Here is a 19,188-nt window from a genome sequence, read left to right as displayed (position 1 = left end):
CCTCCTGGGCCTGGGTGGAACATTCAGGTGACACGTTCCGGGGCCCGAGCCCGGCCGAGTCCGCGCGCTCCCGCCCCCCTGGCCCGAGAGGCGGGTCCGTGTCTCGCGCCGGAGGAAGGGCAGGCGCGTCACTGGGCTACCGCGCTCTCATTGGTTGGTGGATCCCCGGCCCCGCCCCCTTCCGAGTTCCTGGCCCCGCCCTCGGCGTCTCTGGGCAGCCCTGTCACTCCTGGCGGGCCAGCAGGGCCAGGGAATCCCCCTCACCCGGACTAGAGAGCAAGGGGCGGAGCAATGTACGTCACTGATGATGCGGCCACGGAGGCGGGCGATTCTGCGTCACTGGGGCGTGACAGCCCGGGGAACCCTTGTCAATCGGAGCGAGAGCAAGGGGCGGAGCAATAACGTCACAGTGGGGGGCGGGGTCCGTTGGGCTCCTGCTGCGGCCAGTGGCTGCCACGGGGAGTGCTGTGGGCGCAGGGATGGAGGAGGCGGGGGGAGGGGCAGGGGTTGCACTGCGGCGGGGGCCGCTACAGGGGATCAGACTGCGGGGCGGGCGGTCATGGGGCTCGGGAGAGGGGGGCTGGATTGGGGGGGAATTGGGAATACACCACGGGGCTCTGGACCCTCCCCCCTTCCGGGCCCCCAGCGCAGCAGCTGGTTCGGGGCCGCTCCGCTGTCCCGCGGGAGGCTCCCCCCTAAGAGCCGGTGCCCGCCCCAGGGGAGCTGCTCTCGGCACAGACACGCGGGGAGCGGCTGCCCCGGGGCCTGTAGAATCTCGCCCCGGCCTGGCTCCCACAGGCGGAAGCCACGTGGGGCCCCGCGGCGCTGGGGGCGTGGCCGGGCAGCTCGCGGGCTGAGCTAAACCCCGGGCGCTGGACTCTGCTCGGAGTCACTAGCCCGCTGCGCATGCGCGGTCTGACCGCGGCCGCCGCATTCTACACCCCGCAGCCGGATTTTAGTGCGTCCTCGCCCGTCACTCCCCGCCCCGCTCAGGCCCCGCCCGCCCCGCGGCGGCTGCAGTAACGTCACGCGCCGCGCGCCCTGAGGTGGGAGCCGTTGCGAGGGGCCGTTGGCGCCGTTACTCGCTGCTGGGTTGGCTCAGCGCGGAGGGGGCGGCCCGGCGTGAGGGGGTTGGGGGGAGGAGGCGGCGTTAGGTATCGGGGCGCCCCCCCACTCCCGCGGTCCCTCTGTCGGGCTTCCTGATTCTGCCGCCGGGCTCAGGGTGTCTGGGCGGGCCGGGGGCGCACAGAGGGGCTGCGAGGGGGCTGCAGAGTGTGCGGGGGGGGCCCTGCTCTGAGGGGCGCAGAGACGGGGGGGGGTCTGGCTGGGGCAGGTGGCTGAGGGGCCCAGGGGAGGATCTGGCGGGGGAAGGGGTGAGCGAAGCTTTGGGGGCTTTTTTGTTTTTTAATTTTGATTTCGTTTTTTTATTCTCAGTGCTGGTGCCCTCACGCCCCTGGACCTGCCCCTCTGTCTGCCCAGAGGATTTCACAGCCCCTGTCACTCTGGAGTGTGGGAACAATTTCTGCCAGGCCCCCCTCGGCCCTCAGGGCAGAGACACTGAGCAGCAGGGACCTCTCGGGCCCAACTGGCAGCTGGCAAATGTGATGGAACTAGCCAAGCCGCTGAGTTTCCAGGCAGCACAGAGAGCAAGATGGGACGGGGTGTGCGGGGAGCACCAGGAAGCTCTGAAGTGGTTCTGTGAAGAGAATCAAACTCCCATCTGTGTGGTGTCCGACAGATCTCAGGCTCACACGGTGGTGCTCATACAGGAAGCTGCCCCGGAGTACAAGGTACAGAGTTCCTGTCCAGTGTGTTTTAATTACAGCGTTATTTCACTAACAGTTACTGGGCACAGTTGTGACAGAGCTCAGTAAAGCCTACAAGACATGCTGTAAAAAGTAAATGCTCTGGCTTTGTGGCAACTTGCGTCAAGATACCCCATGTGGGAAAGGTTTCTCCGGGGCTGTGAATCCTGAAACCCAGCCCTCACTGGGTGTTTGCACAAGGGAAGGTGTTAACAATCAGAAAGGTTTAGATCACAGGAGGTACAGGCCACTCTATCAGTGAGCTGCCTTGGGACTGGAGAAGAGGAGGTTGCAAGCTGTTATTGATGGGTGGAACAATCTGTCATTTGTCTTATAGACCTGCAATGGCAGTTGAGACCTGCACAACATCCAGCAAGGGAAAGTCCCTTCTCTGAGCAGGTCACAGTCCAGTTAGACAAATTGTGGGAAGGGAAGGTGGGTCAGCACCTAGTCGCTCATAGTCGCCAGGCACGTCAGGGATAGAGTTTAGCCCCGTACCCTGTTAGACTGACACTGCTCCCTGCCCCTCAGCATCACTGAACAGAGCTGAAGTGTGGCCGTTTAGGAGGGAAAGATGCCTTGATAAAGCCCTAGGTCCAGCAGGAAGTGAAGGTTTCTAATAGGGATGCCGAACTTCTGAGGAGCTCCATGAGGAGTTAAACTCCAATGCAGCCGCTGGCACTAGATGAGGTTGCTGGGCTGGATGCTGTGTGGGGCCCCGAGCGCCTTCAGTCCACCCATAGCAGAACTTCAGGAAGTGCAGGTCCATGCCAGACACAACTAGGAGTCAACTGGATTGTAGCAAGAGTGCAAACTGGTTAACTGAAGAGCTAATGCTTATCGGTGCCAGTTACTGGTTAAACTCCCCACTGCCCCAGCAGTGCCTGCTTCCCTCTGGCAGCTAACGTCAGTCTGCAGCTGCTGGGAGTTCCCATCAGCCAGCAGTCCTTGTGGCCACCCCCGGCAGACTTCACGAGAGATCCCCGGCCCAGGAGCGCCCATTTCCGCTACCAGCCCTACCTGTCAGCCGATTAAAAAACTCCTCTCACTGATAAATTGTGATCAGTTACATGATTAGTATTGTTAAGCATTTTTACCTCCCTAATCCCCACCTGCTTCATTCTTTATAAAGGTGCCACCACTGATCCTTCCCCCACCCTTGTAGGTGTCCTGCTGCATCCTCAGTCTCTTCTTGTGTCTTTTTCTATGAACACAACCATGTCCAGGGCTGAGTGCCTGCTGGAGAGGGGCAGAGCTCCACAGAACTGGGACTCTCTTAAAGGCAGACAAATGGGCTACCAACATCTGATGGGGTTTGCCCCTGTGCTTATCTCTGTTTCTTCAGGAAAAATTGGAGGCCCATTTGAAGACTCTGAGGGAAGAGAGAGAAAAGGTGCTGGGAAGGAAAACAACAGCAGAAGGGACACGCCAGGAGTATCTGGTAGGTGCCTGTCGTTTGAAACAGCAGGGACTGGCAGTGGGAGGGCTGTTAGGAGGCAGACTCGTGTGGCCTTGGTGACATTGGGCTTGTTGGTGTTTCTCCTGGATTGTGGATTGCATGGTGAGATCCATGTGTAGACAGGCCCTGAGCTTCCATGTCAGCGCATGAGTTAATGTCCAGCCTTTGTAGTTTTCCCAGAAATCCTCCTCAAAGGAGCTGAGTGTCCCCCTAAAGGGTTGTCTGCTCACTTGGTGTATTAACATGTTTCTCCTTTTTCCTTCCTGGATATCTCTGTCAGGCTGGTGCTGAGTCCTGCCTCGTGCTGCTCAGGGTCTGAATTTCCAGAGCCCATGAATATCAAAAGATGCTGCCCATGACATCTTTCAGAGGGACATGGGGCCCAAAGGAGATGCTGGGAAAGCCACCTCTGCCTAGTAACCACAAAGTAGAGTCAAATGTCACACATTTTAGGGTTTTCCAAGAAATTCTCCCTGCTTCACACTCAGCTCTCCATGAAAGGGCCCTGGGCTCCATTCATGCCCTTGACCAACCCTTTCCCTGTTTCCATACAGAAATGGACCCAAGCCGAGAGGCAGATGATTGTGGCCGAGTTTCAGCAGCTGCGGCAGTTCCTGGAGGAACAAGAGCGACTCCTGCTGGCCCAGCTGAAGAAGCTGGATGAGGAGATTGGGAGGTTCCAGACTGACACTGTCGGGAAACTCTCTGTGCAGATTTCCCGTATCAGCGAGCGGATCAGTGAGCTGGAAGGGAAGTGTCAGAAGCCAGTGAATATATTCCTGCAGGTGAGACCGAGGGAGAAACGTCTCAGCTCCCCACACAGGGAAGGGAGGCTCCTGAATCACAAGTGCTAAGGTCCAGCTGTCAGATCTGGGTGTAACTCCATGTGCATTGCTGCCATGTGAATGACTCTTGTGCTTTGTTGAGTTACAGGCACAGAGCTATAAGAGATTGTAAAGCCCCATTCACTCAGGGGATCCATGTTCCTGGAGTCAGGGCAGGGGCTCTCTTCCCATGTTTGCAAAATCTCTTCCCTGAGGTCCCCTGTGTGTGTCCAATGGGGCTGAGAGTCTTTTCTCTGTCTTTTTTCTAGGACGTCAGAAGCACCCTGAGTAGGTATGTGGCTCTTGCTCCCCTCCCGCTACACAGCTCAGGAAAAGAGCTTGGAGCTGATGTTAGCACCACATCTCCACAGGGCTCTAAAAGCCAGATGTTAGATACAAATATCTCTGGCTCATTTAATTCTGAGGGTCTCATCCTCGCACAGCAGACTCTGGAATTCCCCATTCAGGGCACAGTCTAACCTCAAGTGCTTCCTGGAGCTGCCACCTCCCTGTGGGCTGTGGGGTGGAACATGGGCCTGTCACTGCTGGGCACTGGGCACATTCAGCCCAGGGCAGCAAGGACCAAGAATCTGTCCCACCTGAGGGCTGTTTGGGGACCTGTGTGGAAGGAGCTGGGGAGAGAGGAGCTGGTGTCTCAGTCTAGTCCCTACTGGACAGATTCCTTCAGCCCTTCACCTGGGAAACTCCTGTCCCTCAGCGCCTAGAGGCCAAGGAGTGAGTTGGCCATGGAGACTCAATTCCCCTTTTGTCCCACAGTCAGTCTCCCCAGGACAGAAGTGAAGAACAGCAATGGGACCTTTCAGGGGAAGGTTGCATGGCCATGGACTGTGTTGCTGGGAAAATTGGAGGAATTCTAACTCCAGGTCTGTTAGAGCTGAGACTCACTAGCCGGAACTTATCAGCAGTAAATGAAATACAATCACATGGAATTGTTTCTGTCCAGATGTGAGACGGGGCAGTTCCAGTTGCCAGAGGAGATTTCCCCTGAACTGGAAGAACAAGTCAGAGGTTTCTCCCAGAAAACGATTGCTCTGTCGGAGACTCTGAGGGAGTTCAAAGGTACCTGGAAGGGATGGATGAGGGGAAAGTGGTTCAAGTATCTGAGACTATTGAATCTGGCCTATGAAGCCAACCTTCCCCTGCCTCAGTTCCCACGTGGAGAATGACGGCCCCATCACACTGCTCTCCTTAGAGACACTGAGCGAACAGACCCAAGTGCTTGCAGATAAATCCAGGGGTTTGCAAACTCTGAACCTCCCAGTCAGAGATCAAAATGGCTAAAGTTACTGTGATGACCACGTGTTCTGCCACCACAACTCCAGGTTATGATAAGAGGCAGTAAGTGAATGAGAAGCCAAGTGGGAGGGGGTGAGGAGGGAAAAGTAAATCTCACTCACAGCTTCTCTCCTGGGACAGGTTGCGGGGATGTTGGTTCCATTGCTGGGAGGTGCCCGAGTGAGAGAAGGAATGAAAGTTTAGACTCTTTCATACTCAGTTCCTGAGTGTGTCTCTGGTCTCTGATACAATTGAAATGCAGAGTTCAGAGTGGGGACATTGTTATAAATAGGAGAGCCTGGAATCTCTCCTCTCTTATCCCTTCCCCCACCAGACACTCTGCCCTCTGCGCTGGAGAGAGCAAGAGGAAAATCCCTGGGAGCTTTCAGACAGGGTAAGTTTGCAGGTGGAGAGTCTTTAAATTATGAGAATTCATGGGATTGTCATTGAAGTTACCAATCAGACCCAGTGACCATAGCGAGCACAGCCCTAAATCTCAGCCACTCATCCCTAAATCTTACCCACTGATCAGCGAGGAGACCCGGGGCACTGCATGGGGACCTGTGGGCACTTGGAGAAACACTGGTCTACGGGGTGTGATGCTAAAGGGGTGAAGTTAAAGCACACAATGCACGGCACCTTCAAGTTCAAATTTCACTGCTCAGTCAGTTTCAATATGGGGTTGGTTTCAAACAATAAATAGGCTGAGCGCTGCCTGGCTTCTACTATATCAGTTCGTTCAAAGCAAGAAACTACTGGATCCCTAAGGGCTGTTACGTCTAGTGCAGGCCTGGGCAAAATACAGCCCATAGGTCGGATCCACCCCACCAAGCCATTGGATCCAGCCCACAGATGCCACTCCCCATCTGCAAGTCACTCAGAAAGCAACTGTGAGCCTGGAGAGGAGGGGGGAAGGCTTCAGGTGCTGCTTCCACCCCCAGGACAATCTCATTGGCCAGTTTCTGGCCAGAAACAAAGCACCGTGCCCCCTTCCCTCTGGGTCATAATTATTCACACACCCACATGGCCCTGCAGCCTGCCTTCCTGAGGTACTTGGCCTCTGGCCAGGTGTCACTCAGATAAATCTCCTGTCCAGAGCTTGCCTCTGTCACCCCAACCTCTCCCTTCCCAACCTAATATCTGCTCCCCACTCCTGCCCCGCACTCACCATGCCCAAACCCTGTCGTTGTCCTGCAGCTATGTTTGCAGGAGCTCTCAGTGGTCAGACACCCACAGCGCCTTATTTGTCCACCCAGTCACTTCTCTAAATTAAAGTTACTTAAGTATCTAATGAGTAGTTGGCTAATCCAGTGTCCTTTATCACAGCCTGCCTCCTTCACCCAAACTCCCTTCTAGACCCCTCTGTAGGTTCTGCATCCCAAACCCTTACCCCAAGCTCCCTTCTTCTCCTAACGTCCATCCCAGACCCTGCATTTTGTGCATTAATGTCATGGAAGAGTGCAGCTCTCAGCCACTTTCCATTTGGCCCCCCCATCAAAATGTATTGCTCACCCCATCAAGTGGATATGGCTCAGTGACAGCCAATAAGTGAAAGCTCAAGCCAGACTATTTTAGGCTAGAAAAAAGGCACAAATGTTTGATAGGGAAGCAGATTAGCTACTGAAACAAATGAACAAAACTGGTGGATTCTCCCATCTCTTAATATCTTCAAATCACTGGGGGACTTTCTTGAAAGTACACTGTGGGGAAACAGCTTTGTGCCTGGGTAACTGGATGGAGTGTAATGGCTTGTGCCACAGAGGGGTCAGACTGCGTGACTAAGGATATTTTCTGATCCCATGAATCCATGAATTTTAAGATCTCTTCCTAAAAACACTCAGCACACGTGTTTAATAATAAGCATCTGAATGGTGGTGTTACCTTCACTGACTCCGTTGTGGAAAGGGTTTGTAACGTCTCTGTGAGATGAGAGAGCAAAGTTTGTGCTGCAAATCTGTGAATGAAGACTAAGGGTTTCAAATACAACAGCCTGCATTTAGCCTATGTCAATGTTCAGGCAGATGAATATGTGGCTTGTTATCGGAAACACTGGGTGCTGAGAACTAAATCCCGTTGTTGCAGAGGCAGTAATGTTGTAACTCAAGCCAGGTACAGACAGAAATGAATGTGTATTTGGGATCTAACTCCTGTGTGCTGTTTCTGGAATATCTAGACTAAAACTTTTGCCCACAATGACAGAGTCTAGCATGTGTGTCACCACGGACAGAGTCTGGGCAGAATGGGGGTGTGGAAAGGATTAAAGCCCCTTCTGAAATGTCTCCAATTTCTCTTTTCCCCCTACCAGGCTGCAGAACACCCATGTCTGACTCCAGCTCAGCCCCTGACCTGCAGAGCCAGGGACAGGAAATGGCCGTGGCGGAGCCGGTGAGCTTCGAGGACGTGGCTGTGTATTTCTCTGAGGAGGAATGGGCTCTGCTGGATCCGGGCCAGAGAGCCCTCTACAGGGGTGTGATGCAGGAGAATTATGAGGCTGTGAACTGGCTGAGTAAGGATTCCTGTCCCCTTGGGTAACAGCAGCTGGGTGGGCTCTGGAGCATCTGGATTAGGTTTGATTCAGGGTTATTCATTGCCTCTGCCTCCAATGTCAGGACTATCTGCCATAATAATCCTGGCTCTTGTGTGAAAGACTGTCCCCTCCGTGCCCCCTCCCAGGTTCAGGTCTCATTCCGCTTCCCCCCTATCTTGCCCATCTTGTGCCTTGACCAGAGGTGTGAGTGGAAGGGCTCAGGCAGGAACATCAGGTACCAGAGGTCTGGGTCTGGCTGCTGTTAGTGGCTGCAGGATCCCCATGTGGCAGTGTGCTTAGCCACTGGAAGGTGGGCGCGGTTCCCAGAGTCCTTCCCTGCCTGTAGCTAATCTGTGACATGCTGGTACTTGTCAGTGAGAGGGGCTGGATGCTGGGGCTGAGGGAGGGTGGATAAGGCAGTTCACGCTTTTGTGAGTATTTTGTCCGAGGTAGCTCTGTAGTAGACAAACATGAGCAGAGCTCCCCTTGCATTTCAGGCACAGGTTGGGTCTCCTTTCAAAAGTTCAGCTTCCTTCTCTCTGGGGCTCACTTGCCTCTCTGTGCAGTGGAGATAAATCATGTCACCTGTCTTGTCTTTTTATATCTGCGGGTAGGAACTTTTTCTTCCTGTGTGAATGTCTGGCTTCATGCTCAGGAGACCTGTGTTCAGTCCTCTGCCTGTCACAGTCCCCCTGTGTGACCTTGATCCAGTCCCTTAGACTCTCTGTGTGCAGTCACCTCTCTCTTTACTAGCTTTTATAGTGTGTCCCTGTTTCTCAGGGCTGGGAAGGATACCTACACTAAAGAGGGGTGATGCTTAGCTCCATATGAGCACTGCAATAGCACAGTGGGGTCCTGATTTACACCAGAGTTCCCAGGTGCTGCTGTGATTGATAATTTTGCTTCCCACAGTGACTGCAGTGCCATATGAATTGCTGCTAGTGCCACAGAGAGTTGATACGGCTGTTCAGGGCGGATCTTTCTGGAGCCTTGATGCCAGCGGCACTGGCAGGGCATGCAGCTTATCCATGCAGCACGGCATAGGGTTGCTGCTAAGAAAGACCCAGGCTCCATTCAGAGGCTAAGGCACTCAGCCAGGTTTATTGTGAAAGGAGCAGGGTGCTAGTGTCCCAGCTCCTCAGACACAGGTATAGTGAGACTTGTCCCAACCCAATAGTGGTACCAGCTCAGTCAGCAGCTAGAACACTGCCCCTCAGCCAGTATCAACATGCCCTTCCTGTGACTTCTCCTCTCATATTGACCAAAATAAAATACATGTTGCGTTCCATGTGTTGCTACCCCACTTGGCCTTCTGCCTCTTTGTTTGAACAAAACATCCATATCCATTATCCCCTCATCCCGCTCTTGTGCACAAGGGTCAGTGAGCTATCTGTTAGGACTGTGTGTTTGCAGTTCCTGCAGAGAGCGGTGAGTTGATTGCCCTCCTCCTGCTCAGGAATGTGATTTCTTGGTTAGTTGATAGCAGTGCTCCACCATTCTGCCAAAGCCTGGCTTGTTTTAGTTCAAAAATAATGGACATAAACAAGATAATCCTAGTAATCAGATCAGAATTTTCCCATTGACTCGGCACACAGCACATTCGCACAAGGTTTCTTGCGATTGTGTAACAGTGGTAGCACAATGATCTCCATGGTCACATCACAGGTGGCTCTTCTGAACACTAAATGCAGGCCCAAGAAGGGGTGGAGGCAAAGCTGAGGGGAAAGCGCTCACAAGGTGCAAATGTGGTCGATTCTGTGCCTCCCTGGAGCGGCCCCAAATCAAAGGCCAGGCTCACCAGACTGGGAAACTACACAAAGGCTGCTGCTGTCAGAGTAGAACCGAGGCTACAGACGGGGAGCTGAGTTACAGCCACAAGCATCAGAGAAGCAACACGGCCCAGCTTCACCCTGGCTGGTCGCTTGAGAAGCCTCATGCCACCCTGGGCAGCTGCAGGAATGGCAGCTGTTGTGGGCAGCTAGCAGAGCCCACCCAGACACAGGAAGTTGGGATCAGGAATCAGGAGCATAGGCAGGGCCCTGAAGAAGCCTGCCAAGGATTCATTTAGCTGCTCAGACACCTTCTTCTGCCTCCTTCTAGCCCAAGTAGAACATCTGAGCCAAAGAGCAGGGGGAGCCCAGCTTACCAGCCAGGAGCTTTGTGGACAGAGCCTTGGGGAACTAGAGCTCTGCTGGGTCCTTCCTCTCCAAGTCCTAGTGACCTGGCATGTGGCTGCTACAGTCTGAGCCCTGTCTGGGGACCTTGGTGTCAGACCTGCCAGCCCTCCCTAGGGCTCCCCTTCTGAGCAGTGTGTCCCTGTCCTGCCCTGAGATACTGGGGATGAGGGGGATGGAATGGGCTTTGAGGGGGACTGAGTTGTACCCTAGAGAGTGCATCAGAGTGCTCAGCTCTCCTGGGGAAAGAGCTGGGCCATTCTCAAGGTGGGGGGGGGGGGGGGGGGGTGGACCTTTACTGCAGGTGTGTGTGTGTTCTGGGCTCTTGGAAAGGAGCCTCTCTGGATGGGTGACTCAGATCCTGACTCTGGAAGCAGTAATGGCAGAGACCTTAATGAACAAGATCAGCACTTATTTAATTACTTTCCAAACAGGATTTCCAGTCTCTGAAGTTCATGTGATCACCTGGGTGGAGCGAGAGGAGAAGTTGCAGGTCCCAGATGACCAGAGCCGAGAGGAAGGAGAGATCATCAGTGGCATCCACACAGGTGAGCAATCAGTTAAAAATGCCTCAGAAACCAACTTATAGCAGGTGTTACTTGTGTGTTTTCATGAAGTCTGTCTGATTCTTTAGCCTGTCTTCAACTTGAGCCAGAGCATGGTGGATGAGGAAAGGCTGGGTTTTCTCTTCTGTGGAAGAGTTGTGAAGAAGGAGGGTGAACTCAGCTCATGATAATTCAATCATTATTTGAGCGTGTGTCCCCTTTTCTATTCCTCTTTCAGAGTTTTCTTTCAGCTCATCATAGAGAATAACTCCTGTCTGGATTATTTCTTTATCCCTGTGGTCCCCAACACGGTGCCCGCGGGTGCCATGGCGCCCGCAGGGGCATTTGCATGCGCCCGCCAGGTGCTCGGGGCTGGCCTGGCCCCGGGCACATGGCGCACGGTGAGCGGGGAGGGGGGGGGAGTGCCGGTCCTGGGCGCGCAGCCCTAGGAGGGGGCCCCGGGCACGCGGCTATGGGGGGGCCCCGCCCCCGGGCGCGCAAGTGTCCCCGCCCCCTGGTGCCCGGCAGGCGAACGGCCACGCCCCCTGGCGCCCGACAACCTTCAAAGGTTGGGGACCACTGCTCTATCCCAACAGGTGATGGGATGCTGACTGAGAACCATGATATTGTGCAGCAGGAGGAATCGGAGCAAGTGTCTCCATGTGGGATGTTACTGGGAAGACCTGAAGGGCATGTTTCCCAGATACGTGAGCAGGGAGAGACTTGTGAGAGTCAGCATAGCCCAGAAAGGCAGCATGGAAACCATCCAGGAGGGGGACAGGATAAATCCAGTCACAGGAGCAGAGGGGAGAAAAGAAACACAGAAACCGTTCAACAGAAAATCCCCCATCAACAGTCACCCTGCACTTGTAGTGACTCTGAAACTCCTATTGAACATCAGAGAGCCCACACAGGAGAGAAGCCCTTCAAGTGCTCTGACTCGGGGAAAAGCTTCAGTCAGCACTTGCACTTTACGAACCATCAGATACTACATATAAGAGAGACACCCCATAACTGCTCTGACTGTGGGAAAAGCTTCAGTAGAAGCGATCACCTTGTAAGACATAGGAGGACCCACACAGGAGACAAACCTTTCAATTGCTCTGACTGTGGGAAAAGCTTTTTGAGGAGCTCACATCTTGTTACACATAGGAGAGCCCATACAGGGGAGAAACCCTTCAACTGCTCTGACTGTGGGAAAAGCTTCCGTCAGAATTCACATCTTGTTAACCATAGGAAGACCCACTCGGGAGATAAACCTTTCAATTGCTCTGAGTGTGGGAAAAGCTTTAGTAGAAGCGAACACCTTGTTACCCATAGGAGGACCCACACAGGAGACAAACCTTTCAATTGCTGTGAGTGTGGGAAAAGCTTCAGTAGAAGTGAACACCTTGTTACCCATAGAAGGACCCACACAGGAGAGAAACCTTTCAATTGCTTTGACTGTGGGAAAAGCTTCAATGAGAAGTCACACCTTGTTAGACATAGGAGAACCCACACAGGAGAGAGACCTTTTAATTGCTCTGACTGCGAGAAAAGTTTTAGTACAAGTTCAGAGCTTGTTATCCATAGGAGGACCCACACAGGGGAGAAACCTTTCAATTGCTCTGATTGTGGGAAAAGCTTCAGGAAGAGGTCAAACCTTGTTACACATAGGAGGAGACACACAGGAGATAAACCTTTCAATTGCTCTGACTGTGGGAAAGGCTTTATCGGGAGATCAGACCTTGTTCTCCATAGGAGAACTCACACAGGAGAGAAACCTTTTAGTTGCTTTGACTGCGGGAGATGCTTCAGTCAGAAGTCACAGCTTGTTAGACATAGAACAACCCACACAGGAGAGAAACCCTTTACCTGCTCTGACTGTGGGAAAAGCTTCAGTAGAAGCGCACACCTTGTTAGACATAGGAGAACCCACATATGAGAGCTACCCTTCACCTGCTCTGACTGCAGGGAAAGCTATAGTCAGTGCTCCTGCCTTACTAACCATCAGATAAAACATACAAGAGAGTCGCCTCATAATAGCTCTGATTGCAGACAAGGCTTCAAATACAGGTCAGACTTTAACATAAGAATGGCCATACTGGGTCAGACCAATGGTTCATCTAGCCTAGTATCCTGTCTTCCAACAGTGGCCAGTACCAGGTGCCCCAGAGGCAGTGGACCGAAGATGATGATCAAGCAATTTGTCTCCTGCCATCCTTCTCCAGCCTTTGACAAACAGAGGCGAGGGGCACCATTCCTTACCCCCTCGCTAATATCCTTTTATGGACCTAATCTCCATGATTTTATGCAGCTCTTTTTTAACCTCTGTTACAGTCCTAGCCTTCACAGCCTCCTCTGGCAAGGAGTTCCACAGGTTGACTGTGTGCTGTGTGAAGAAGAACTTTCTATTATTAGTTTTAAACCTGCTACCCATTAATTTCATTTGGTGTACTCTAGTTCTTATATTATGGGAACAAGTAAATAGTTTTTCTTTATTTACCCTCTCCCCACCACTCATGATTTTATATACATACCTCTATCATATCCCCCTTAGTCCCTTCTTTCTGAACTGAAAAGTCTGTCTCTTTAGCCTCACCTCATATGGCACCCATTCCAAACCCTTAATCATTTTAGTTGCTCTTTTCTGAACTATTTTAATGCCAAAATATGTTTTTTGAGGTGAGGAGACCACATCTGTACACAGTAGTCAAGATGTGTGTGTGCTATAGATTTATATATGGGCAATAAGATATTCTTCATCTTAATTTCTGTCCCTTTTTAAATAATTCCTAACATCCTATTTGTTTTTTTGACTGCTGCTGCACACTGTAGACGTTTTCAGAGAACTATCCACAATAACGCCAAGATCTCTTTCCCGATTAGTTGTAGCTAAATTAGCTCCCATCATATTGTATGTATAGTTAGGTTTATTTTCTCCAATGTGCATAACTTTATACTTATCCACATTAAATTTCATTTGGCATTTTGTTGTCCAGTCACTCAGTTTGGTGAGATCTTTTTTTGAAGTTCTTCATAGCCTGCTTTGGTTTTGACTATCTTGAACAGTTTAGTAACGTCCGCAAACTTGACTACCTCACTGCTCACCCCTTTCTCTAAATCAGTTATTAAGTTGAATAGGATTGGTCCTAGGACTGACTCTGGGGTAACACCACTGGTTACACTTCTCCATTATGAAAATTTACCGTTTATTCCTACCCTTTCAACCAGTTCTCAATCCATGGAAGGATCTTCCTGGTTATCCCATGATAACCTAATTTGCACAAGAGTCTTTTGTGATGGACCTTGTTAAAGGCTTTTTGGAAATCTAAGTACACTGTATCTACTGGATCCCCCTTGTCCATGTGTGTGTTAAATATAAGACAACCTACAGAGGAGAGAGAACTATTCAGCTGCTCTGACTGTGGGGAAAGCTTCAGTCAGAGCTCAACTCTTGTTAGCCATTGGAGAACCTACAGGGGGAAGAAACCTAGAACCTGAGTTCCCTGTAAGCTATGTGGCCAGGTGGCTGTGCCTCAGCCTGTTAAATGCCATGTGAGCTGATAGGGCTTTGGTGGGGAGAAATACCTCTACCCACTGGTCTCAACCCCAGCCCAGTCCTGCTGTGGCCAGAGGACAGTTGGCTATCCCATGTCCCCAGCCCCAGAGTTACCATGGCAGGGAGAGGTGTGTCTCCTTCCTCCCCCTTCACAGTAACACGTGTGCTGGGGCAGCAAGAGCTTGTGGCAGTCTTTTCTCCTTGATGTAGCCTTTCAGAGGCCTCCATGTCAGTCCCCTCCATCTTTAAGATCACAGTCCCAGCTAGAGCCTTCAGCCAGTAGTCCTAAGATCTTCCATCCATGAGTGGAGTGAGTTTTTTCTTGTGCACAGAGTGACATCCTGTGCACTTTTTCAGATGTGTGCCTACATGGCACCCATGAGTTATTGAGAGTTTTACACACACACACGTGCAATTTAAATTATGGAAGAAATATACTAAACCAAAGGATAATTAGCAAGGTGCGTGACCCTGCACACATGGACCCTGAAAATGTACTAGCTTGGCACCCAGTCTCATTCCCACCCAGCCTTGCTCTACTGTTCCTGCATCCATGAGCTCCCCATCTCCTGCACCCTCATCCTGTGCACCCTTTGCCACCAACCCTGCATTGTGCCCCTAACTTCTGCAGTGTCCCCTTCATCCCAACCCCTGCACTTTCCTCCCAGTCTAATCTAGTCCTAGGCTGTGTCTAGACTGTCCAGTTTTTCCGGAAAATCAGCCGCTTTTCCGGAAAAACTTGCCAGCTGTCTACATTGGCCACTTGAATTTCCGCAAAAGCACTGACTTCCTACTGTAAGAAATCAGTGCTTTTTGCGGAAATACTATGCTATTCCCATTCGGGCAAAAGTCCCTTTTGTGCAAAAGGGCCAGTGTAGACAGCTGAGATTTGTTTTCCGCAAAAAAGCCCCGATTGCCAAAATGGCAATCGGAGCTTTTTTGCGGAAAAGCGCATCTAGATTGGCCACAGATGCTTTTCCGCAAAAAGTGCTTTTGTGGAAAAGCATCCGTGCCAATCGAGACGCTCTGTTCTGAAAATGCTTTTAAAGGAAAACTTTTCCGTTACAAGCATTTTTGGAAAATCATGCCGGTGTACAGGTAGCCATACTTTAACCCAGCCCCTTAATTAACAGAAGCATCACCAACTCGGCTGAGGTCTATGAGTAGAGTCCTAGATTAACACAAGCCTCACCTTCTCCAGGCTGGGGTTCCCCAGTGAGGGGTTTGGATCAACAGAAACACAGCCTTCCAGGCTAAGGTCCTGCAAGATATGTCTTTACTTAGCAAGTGCACAGCCTTCTTGGCTCAAGTCCACAGGTAAGTGTCTCTAGTTCACCAGTGCACAGCCTTCTCAGCTCAAGACCAATGACAGGGAACTCTTAGAGTAGGCTAGCAATGGCTAGCCCCTGGGTTGGAGGTAGCAGGACCCAGGCCCTCTTTCTCCACCGGGTCCCAATTCAGAGCCCTAGAGGCCGGGAAACAGTCCACTGCCTGGGCTGGTGCGAACAAGCCAAAACTCACCAACCTCCACAGGGTCATTCATGTATTCCCTCCCTGAGCCACTTTCTTCTATGCAGCAGCTGCCCTACCTGGGTTGGGGCCACTGAAGAACTCGGTGCCCGTGATGCCACCAGGAGCCCATTGAGGGCTTGTACCTCCAAGAGGCTCTGGAGGAGAATTTCAGACAAGGACACCTGTGAGACTCTCCCCTGGGCATCCCCACAAGGGGCCTCTACATTCCCCTCTGTGCTTCCCCCCCAACCTTTCCCCTGCTCTCCCTTCCCACTTTCCCCTCCCCCTGCTCCTGCCGGTAAAACAAACTTGACTTTTCCCTGCTGAAAGAACAAACTGGTTTTCATGTGGGGAATGTAGAAGTGGGGAGTGGCTGGGTAAAGAACCTGGGAGGGAGGAGGAGGCTGGTGGAGAGGTGAGGAAGGGAGAGGTGGGGCTCAAAGATGGGGCTGGAACTGGCGCCTGCCTCTGGTGGCCCTACTGCTTCATGGGTGGGGGCCTCAGCAGCCATGGAATGGCTCCAGGGGGAGAAGCCAGAGGAGCAGGGGCAGCTGCAGGCTCAGAGGGAACTGGAGCAGGAGTGAGTTTGGGTTGGGGAGGGCCAGCTGCCAGGCCACTGAAGCAGACAACCAAGCAGTTGGCAGTAGCACTATGTGCCTAGTACATGCTCCAGGCCACCTGGAAATATTGAACCTTTCTCTGGCTTGGGTGCCTCCTCCCTGCAGGGTGCCTTGGGATAGCCACTGTGGCAGCAGGAATTTGGACATTGTCACTCCATTGGGAACAATGGAGGGAAGAGAAGAGTTTCCCTGCTATTGGAGAAAGCAGGCCAGGCCAAGGCCCTTTTAGCCACTGAGTCGGTGCAGGCTGGAGCATCCCCCCACCAGTTCTCTGGCCTACCTGCAAAGCTCTCAGCCTTCTCTTGTTTCTGCTTCCCTGTCCATAGCAGGCAGCTAAACAAGGGCAAGTCACCAAACCAAACAGCGCTGTGGCTAGTATGGGGCTTGAAACCACAACCTTTGTGTTATTAGCACCACGCTCTAACCAACTGTGCTCAGCAGCCTACAGAAACCTAGCTTGTAAGTGGCCCTTTGAGGGGGGCATCTCAGGCAGCTGCAGGGATGTCTCTGCAGCTGCTAAGGACTCTTCCCTGGCAGGGCCACTAGTGACTCACTGTGATGTGGGCTGGCTAGTCCAGATGCTTTGAGGTTTGGTCAAGGTGGCTGGCGAACGGCATGGCGCACTGAAACCCAGGGCAAAGAGGCAGCCGGAATCTCTTGCTGCCAGCACCTTCCTTCACGGCTTCTTCCCTGTCAGCAGCAGCCGCAGCCCCTTTCTACCACATGGTCAGGCCAGGAAGGGAGGCAGTAATGGGGCCAAGTAGCGAGTCAGTCTGAGGAAGGCAGGAAAAGCTCGTCTTGCTTTGCAGGGCCGCTGGCAACAGCTTCTCTCTTGTGTGCTGCTGAGGAGAAAAATGCACTGAAAGGGACCATAAAGACCAATTTAAATGAGCGCTTAGAGGTGGGCACCTGTTAGTGCCATGGGGGCAAGAGTTGGAGTCTTGCAGCTGCTGGAACCACACATGAGAACATCAGGGGAAGCAGCAAGCTCCAGCCAGATTGTAAGTTCCAGGGCCCATCCAAGCCAGAGACTGAGCTCCGGGTGCGTCAGACACCCATCAGGAGGCACAAAATTCTCTCTGGGGAGCCTATGGAAAAGGAAGTCAAAGCACAGGAACTAGAAGGGCTTACACTTGTCAGAAAAGAGCATAGCTGTTGCACAAGAATCCTTGTCTTCTGATGCCGTACTGTAAATCTTCTTGTGCTAGAGTGGGTGGGCGGTATGGATGCTCTGAGGATTCTTGCGCAAGAACAGCCATTCTTGAGCAAGAGCCCTCCAGTGTACACATAGCCTTTGTGTGTTAGGCAAATGTGAGAACCACTACGCCACAGAAACACCTATAAATCCATTTTCTGATGGATTTAAACTTGTACAAATATTTCACAAGATTCTCCAATAGGTTCCTGGCCTCATTCATCTGTCTTCTCCAGGCTGGCAACAAGACTCTTGGTCACCGGGGGCCAAAAAAAAAAAAAAAAAAAAAGACTTGTCAGGCAGTGGCGAACACTTGGCTCCTGATACCCTGTAATGGGGTGTGAGAAGGCTTTTTGGCAGCTAGCCTGGCTAGCTCAGTTGGTAGATCATGAGACTCTTAATCTCAAGGTCATGGGTTCAAGCCCTATGCTGGGTGATGCCCTTTTTTAAGTCACATTCTCAGTCTACAGGCAATTCACTCTCAGCTTTCAACAGGGTTTTAGAAAGAAAAAGTCTAGTCCTGGGGTCCAGCTTTAGGAGAACCAAAGAGGGAACCAACTGCAATTTCCATCTTCTGAGGAGAAGGGAAGAGGATTTTCTTCTCCTCAGTTCTAGCCACATCAGCCCAGGGAGGAGAAAAAATAACCCTCTGCCCGCTGATTGTCCCGTCAGCTTCTGTAGCTTCACCTCCTTCCACAGCAGCTCCAGCCTTGAGCTACAAATCTCAAGGGGCTGGTGAGGAAATGAGGAGCTGGCAGCTCAGGTTAGTGGCTTCCATGAGAACAAGAGGTGAAGTGTTCACAAGGTGCATTCCCCTTCCCTGCAGAACAGGGTGTTAGAAAGAGCTAGGAACAGAACAGCCAAGTTCTACCCCCACCAATGTGTTTTTCTGTGGTGTAGTGGTTATCATGGTTGTCTAACATACAAAAAGGCTCTAATTCAAAGCCAGGCAGAAACACAGCTTATTGCAGCTTCCCTTGGTGGCCAGGTAAGTGCAGCTCCTGCTGCCAGGCCTGTGCCTGAGATGAGCCCGAATCCCATGTGACAGAAGGGAGTGACATCAGCTGAGAATGCCCCTTGGTGCCAGCCTGGGGAAGCCAGATGGGTCAGGCTGGGGTCTTGTGTCTTGGCCACCCCTGCCCTTGGAGGCTGGCATATGGGGATGGCTCTTCCTGCTGCCTCCCTTGTGTGACTGGCCCAAGGAGGAAATGAGGCAGGAATGGGGCAGAGGAGGGAAGCCAAGCTGAGGGGGGCAGGGCACGAGCTCAGCACCTCTGTGGGATTCAGTGGGGTGAGCAGAGCCCCTCCCCTCCGTTCTGCCAAAGCCTGTGGGGTGGGGCCGACTGTGGGGAAGCAGAGTCCTATGCCTATCCCAGGGATGCTCCTTGCAGCCCAGGAGAAGAAGTTGGAAGGAAACCAAGTAAAGCAGGTCCCCGTGGGCATGAACTGGGGCACCAGTTCGGCCCAGTTGAGTGAGGGGTGGTTGGTTCAGGTCCCAGGGTGACAATGGCAGCGCTCAGGACTCTGAATCCTGCAATCTGATGCCCCATTCCTGCCTCCCTTCCTAGGCTGACCCAGTGGCCAAAAGGGGCTGCGGCTGCTGCTGACAGGGAAGAAGCTGGGAGGCAAGGTGCTGACAGCAAGAGATTCCGGCTGCCTCTTTGCTCTGGGTCTGCCAGCCGCCAGCCAC

The 19,188-nt window shown here is 52.5% G+C and overlaps 1 protein-coding gene across 3 annotated transcripts; it reads left to right on the top strand.

The window, feature by feature from the left end:
- Window positions 1-581: 581 nt before the first annotated feature.
- Window positions 582-17,700, top strand: LOC142821491 (zinc finger protein RFP-like). 3 transcript variants are annotated; one of them, XM_089770962.1, is made up of 10 exons: window positions 582-1,046; window positions 1,435-1,790; window positions 3,151-3,246; window positions 3,819-4,049; window positions 4,358-4,380; window positions 5,053-5,168; window positions 5,719-5,778; window positions 7,690-7,890; window positions 10,520-10,633; window positions 15,373-17,700. In XM_089770962.1, the coding sequence occupies exons 2-10, from the start codon at window positions 1,605-1,607 to the stop codon at window positions 15,426-15,428; spliced, it is 1,083 nt and encodes a 360-aa protein (XP_089627088.1). In that variant the 5' UTR covers window positions 582-1,046; window positions 1,435-1,604; the 3' UTR covers window positions 15,429-17,700. The 3 variants fall into 3 exon arrangements, with proteins under 3 accessions (XP_089627088.1, XP_089627089.1, XP_075768661.2); XM_089770963.1 differs by lacking the exon at window positions 15,373-17,700 and adding an exon at window positions 11,265-11,463 and having other exon boundaries at window positions 583-1,046; XM_075912546.2 differs by lacking the exon at window positions 15,373-17,700 and adding an exon at window positions 11,227-12,907 and having other exon boundaries at window positions 586-1,046.
- The last annotated feature ends 1,488 nt before the right edge of the window (window positions 17,701-19,188 follow it).

This window comes from Pelodiscus sinensis, chromosome 19 (assembly GCF_052426305.1).
Source record: "Pelodiscus sinensis isolate ZL-2025 chromosome 19, ASM5242630v1, whole genome shotgun sequence".
Classification (NCBI taxonomy): Eukaryota; Metazoa; Chordata; order Testudines; family Trionychidae; genus Pelodiscus; species Pelodiscus sinensis.
Note: the sequence above shows the minus strand (reverse complement) of the source record. Positions and strands in the feature narration are given on the sequence as shown.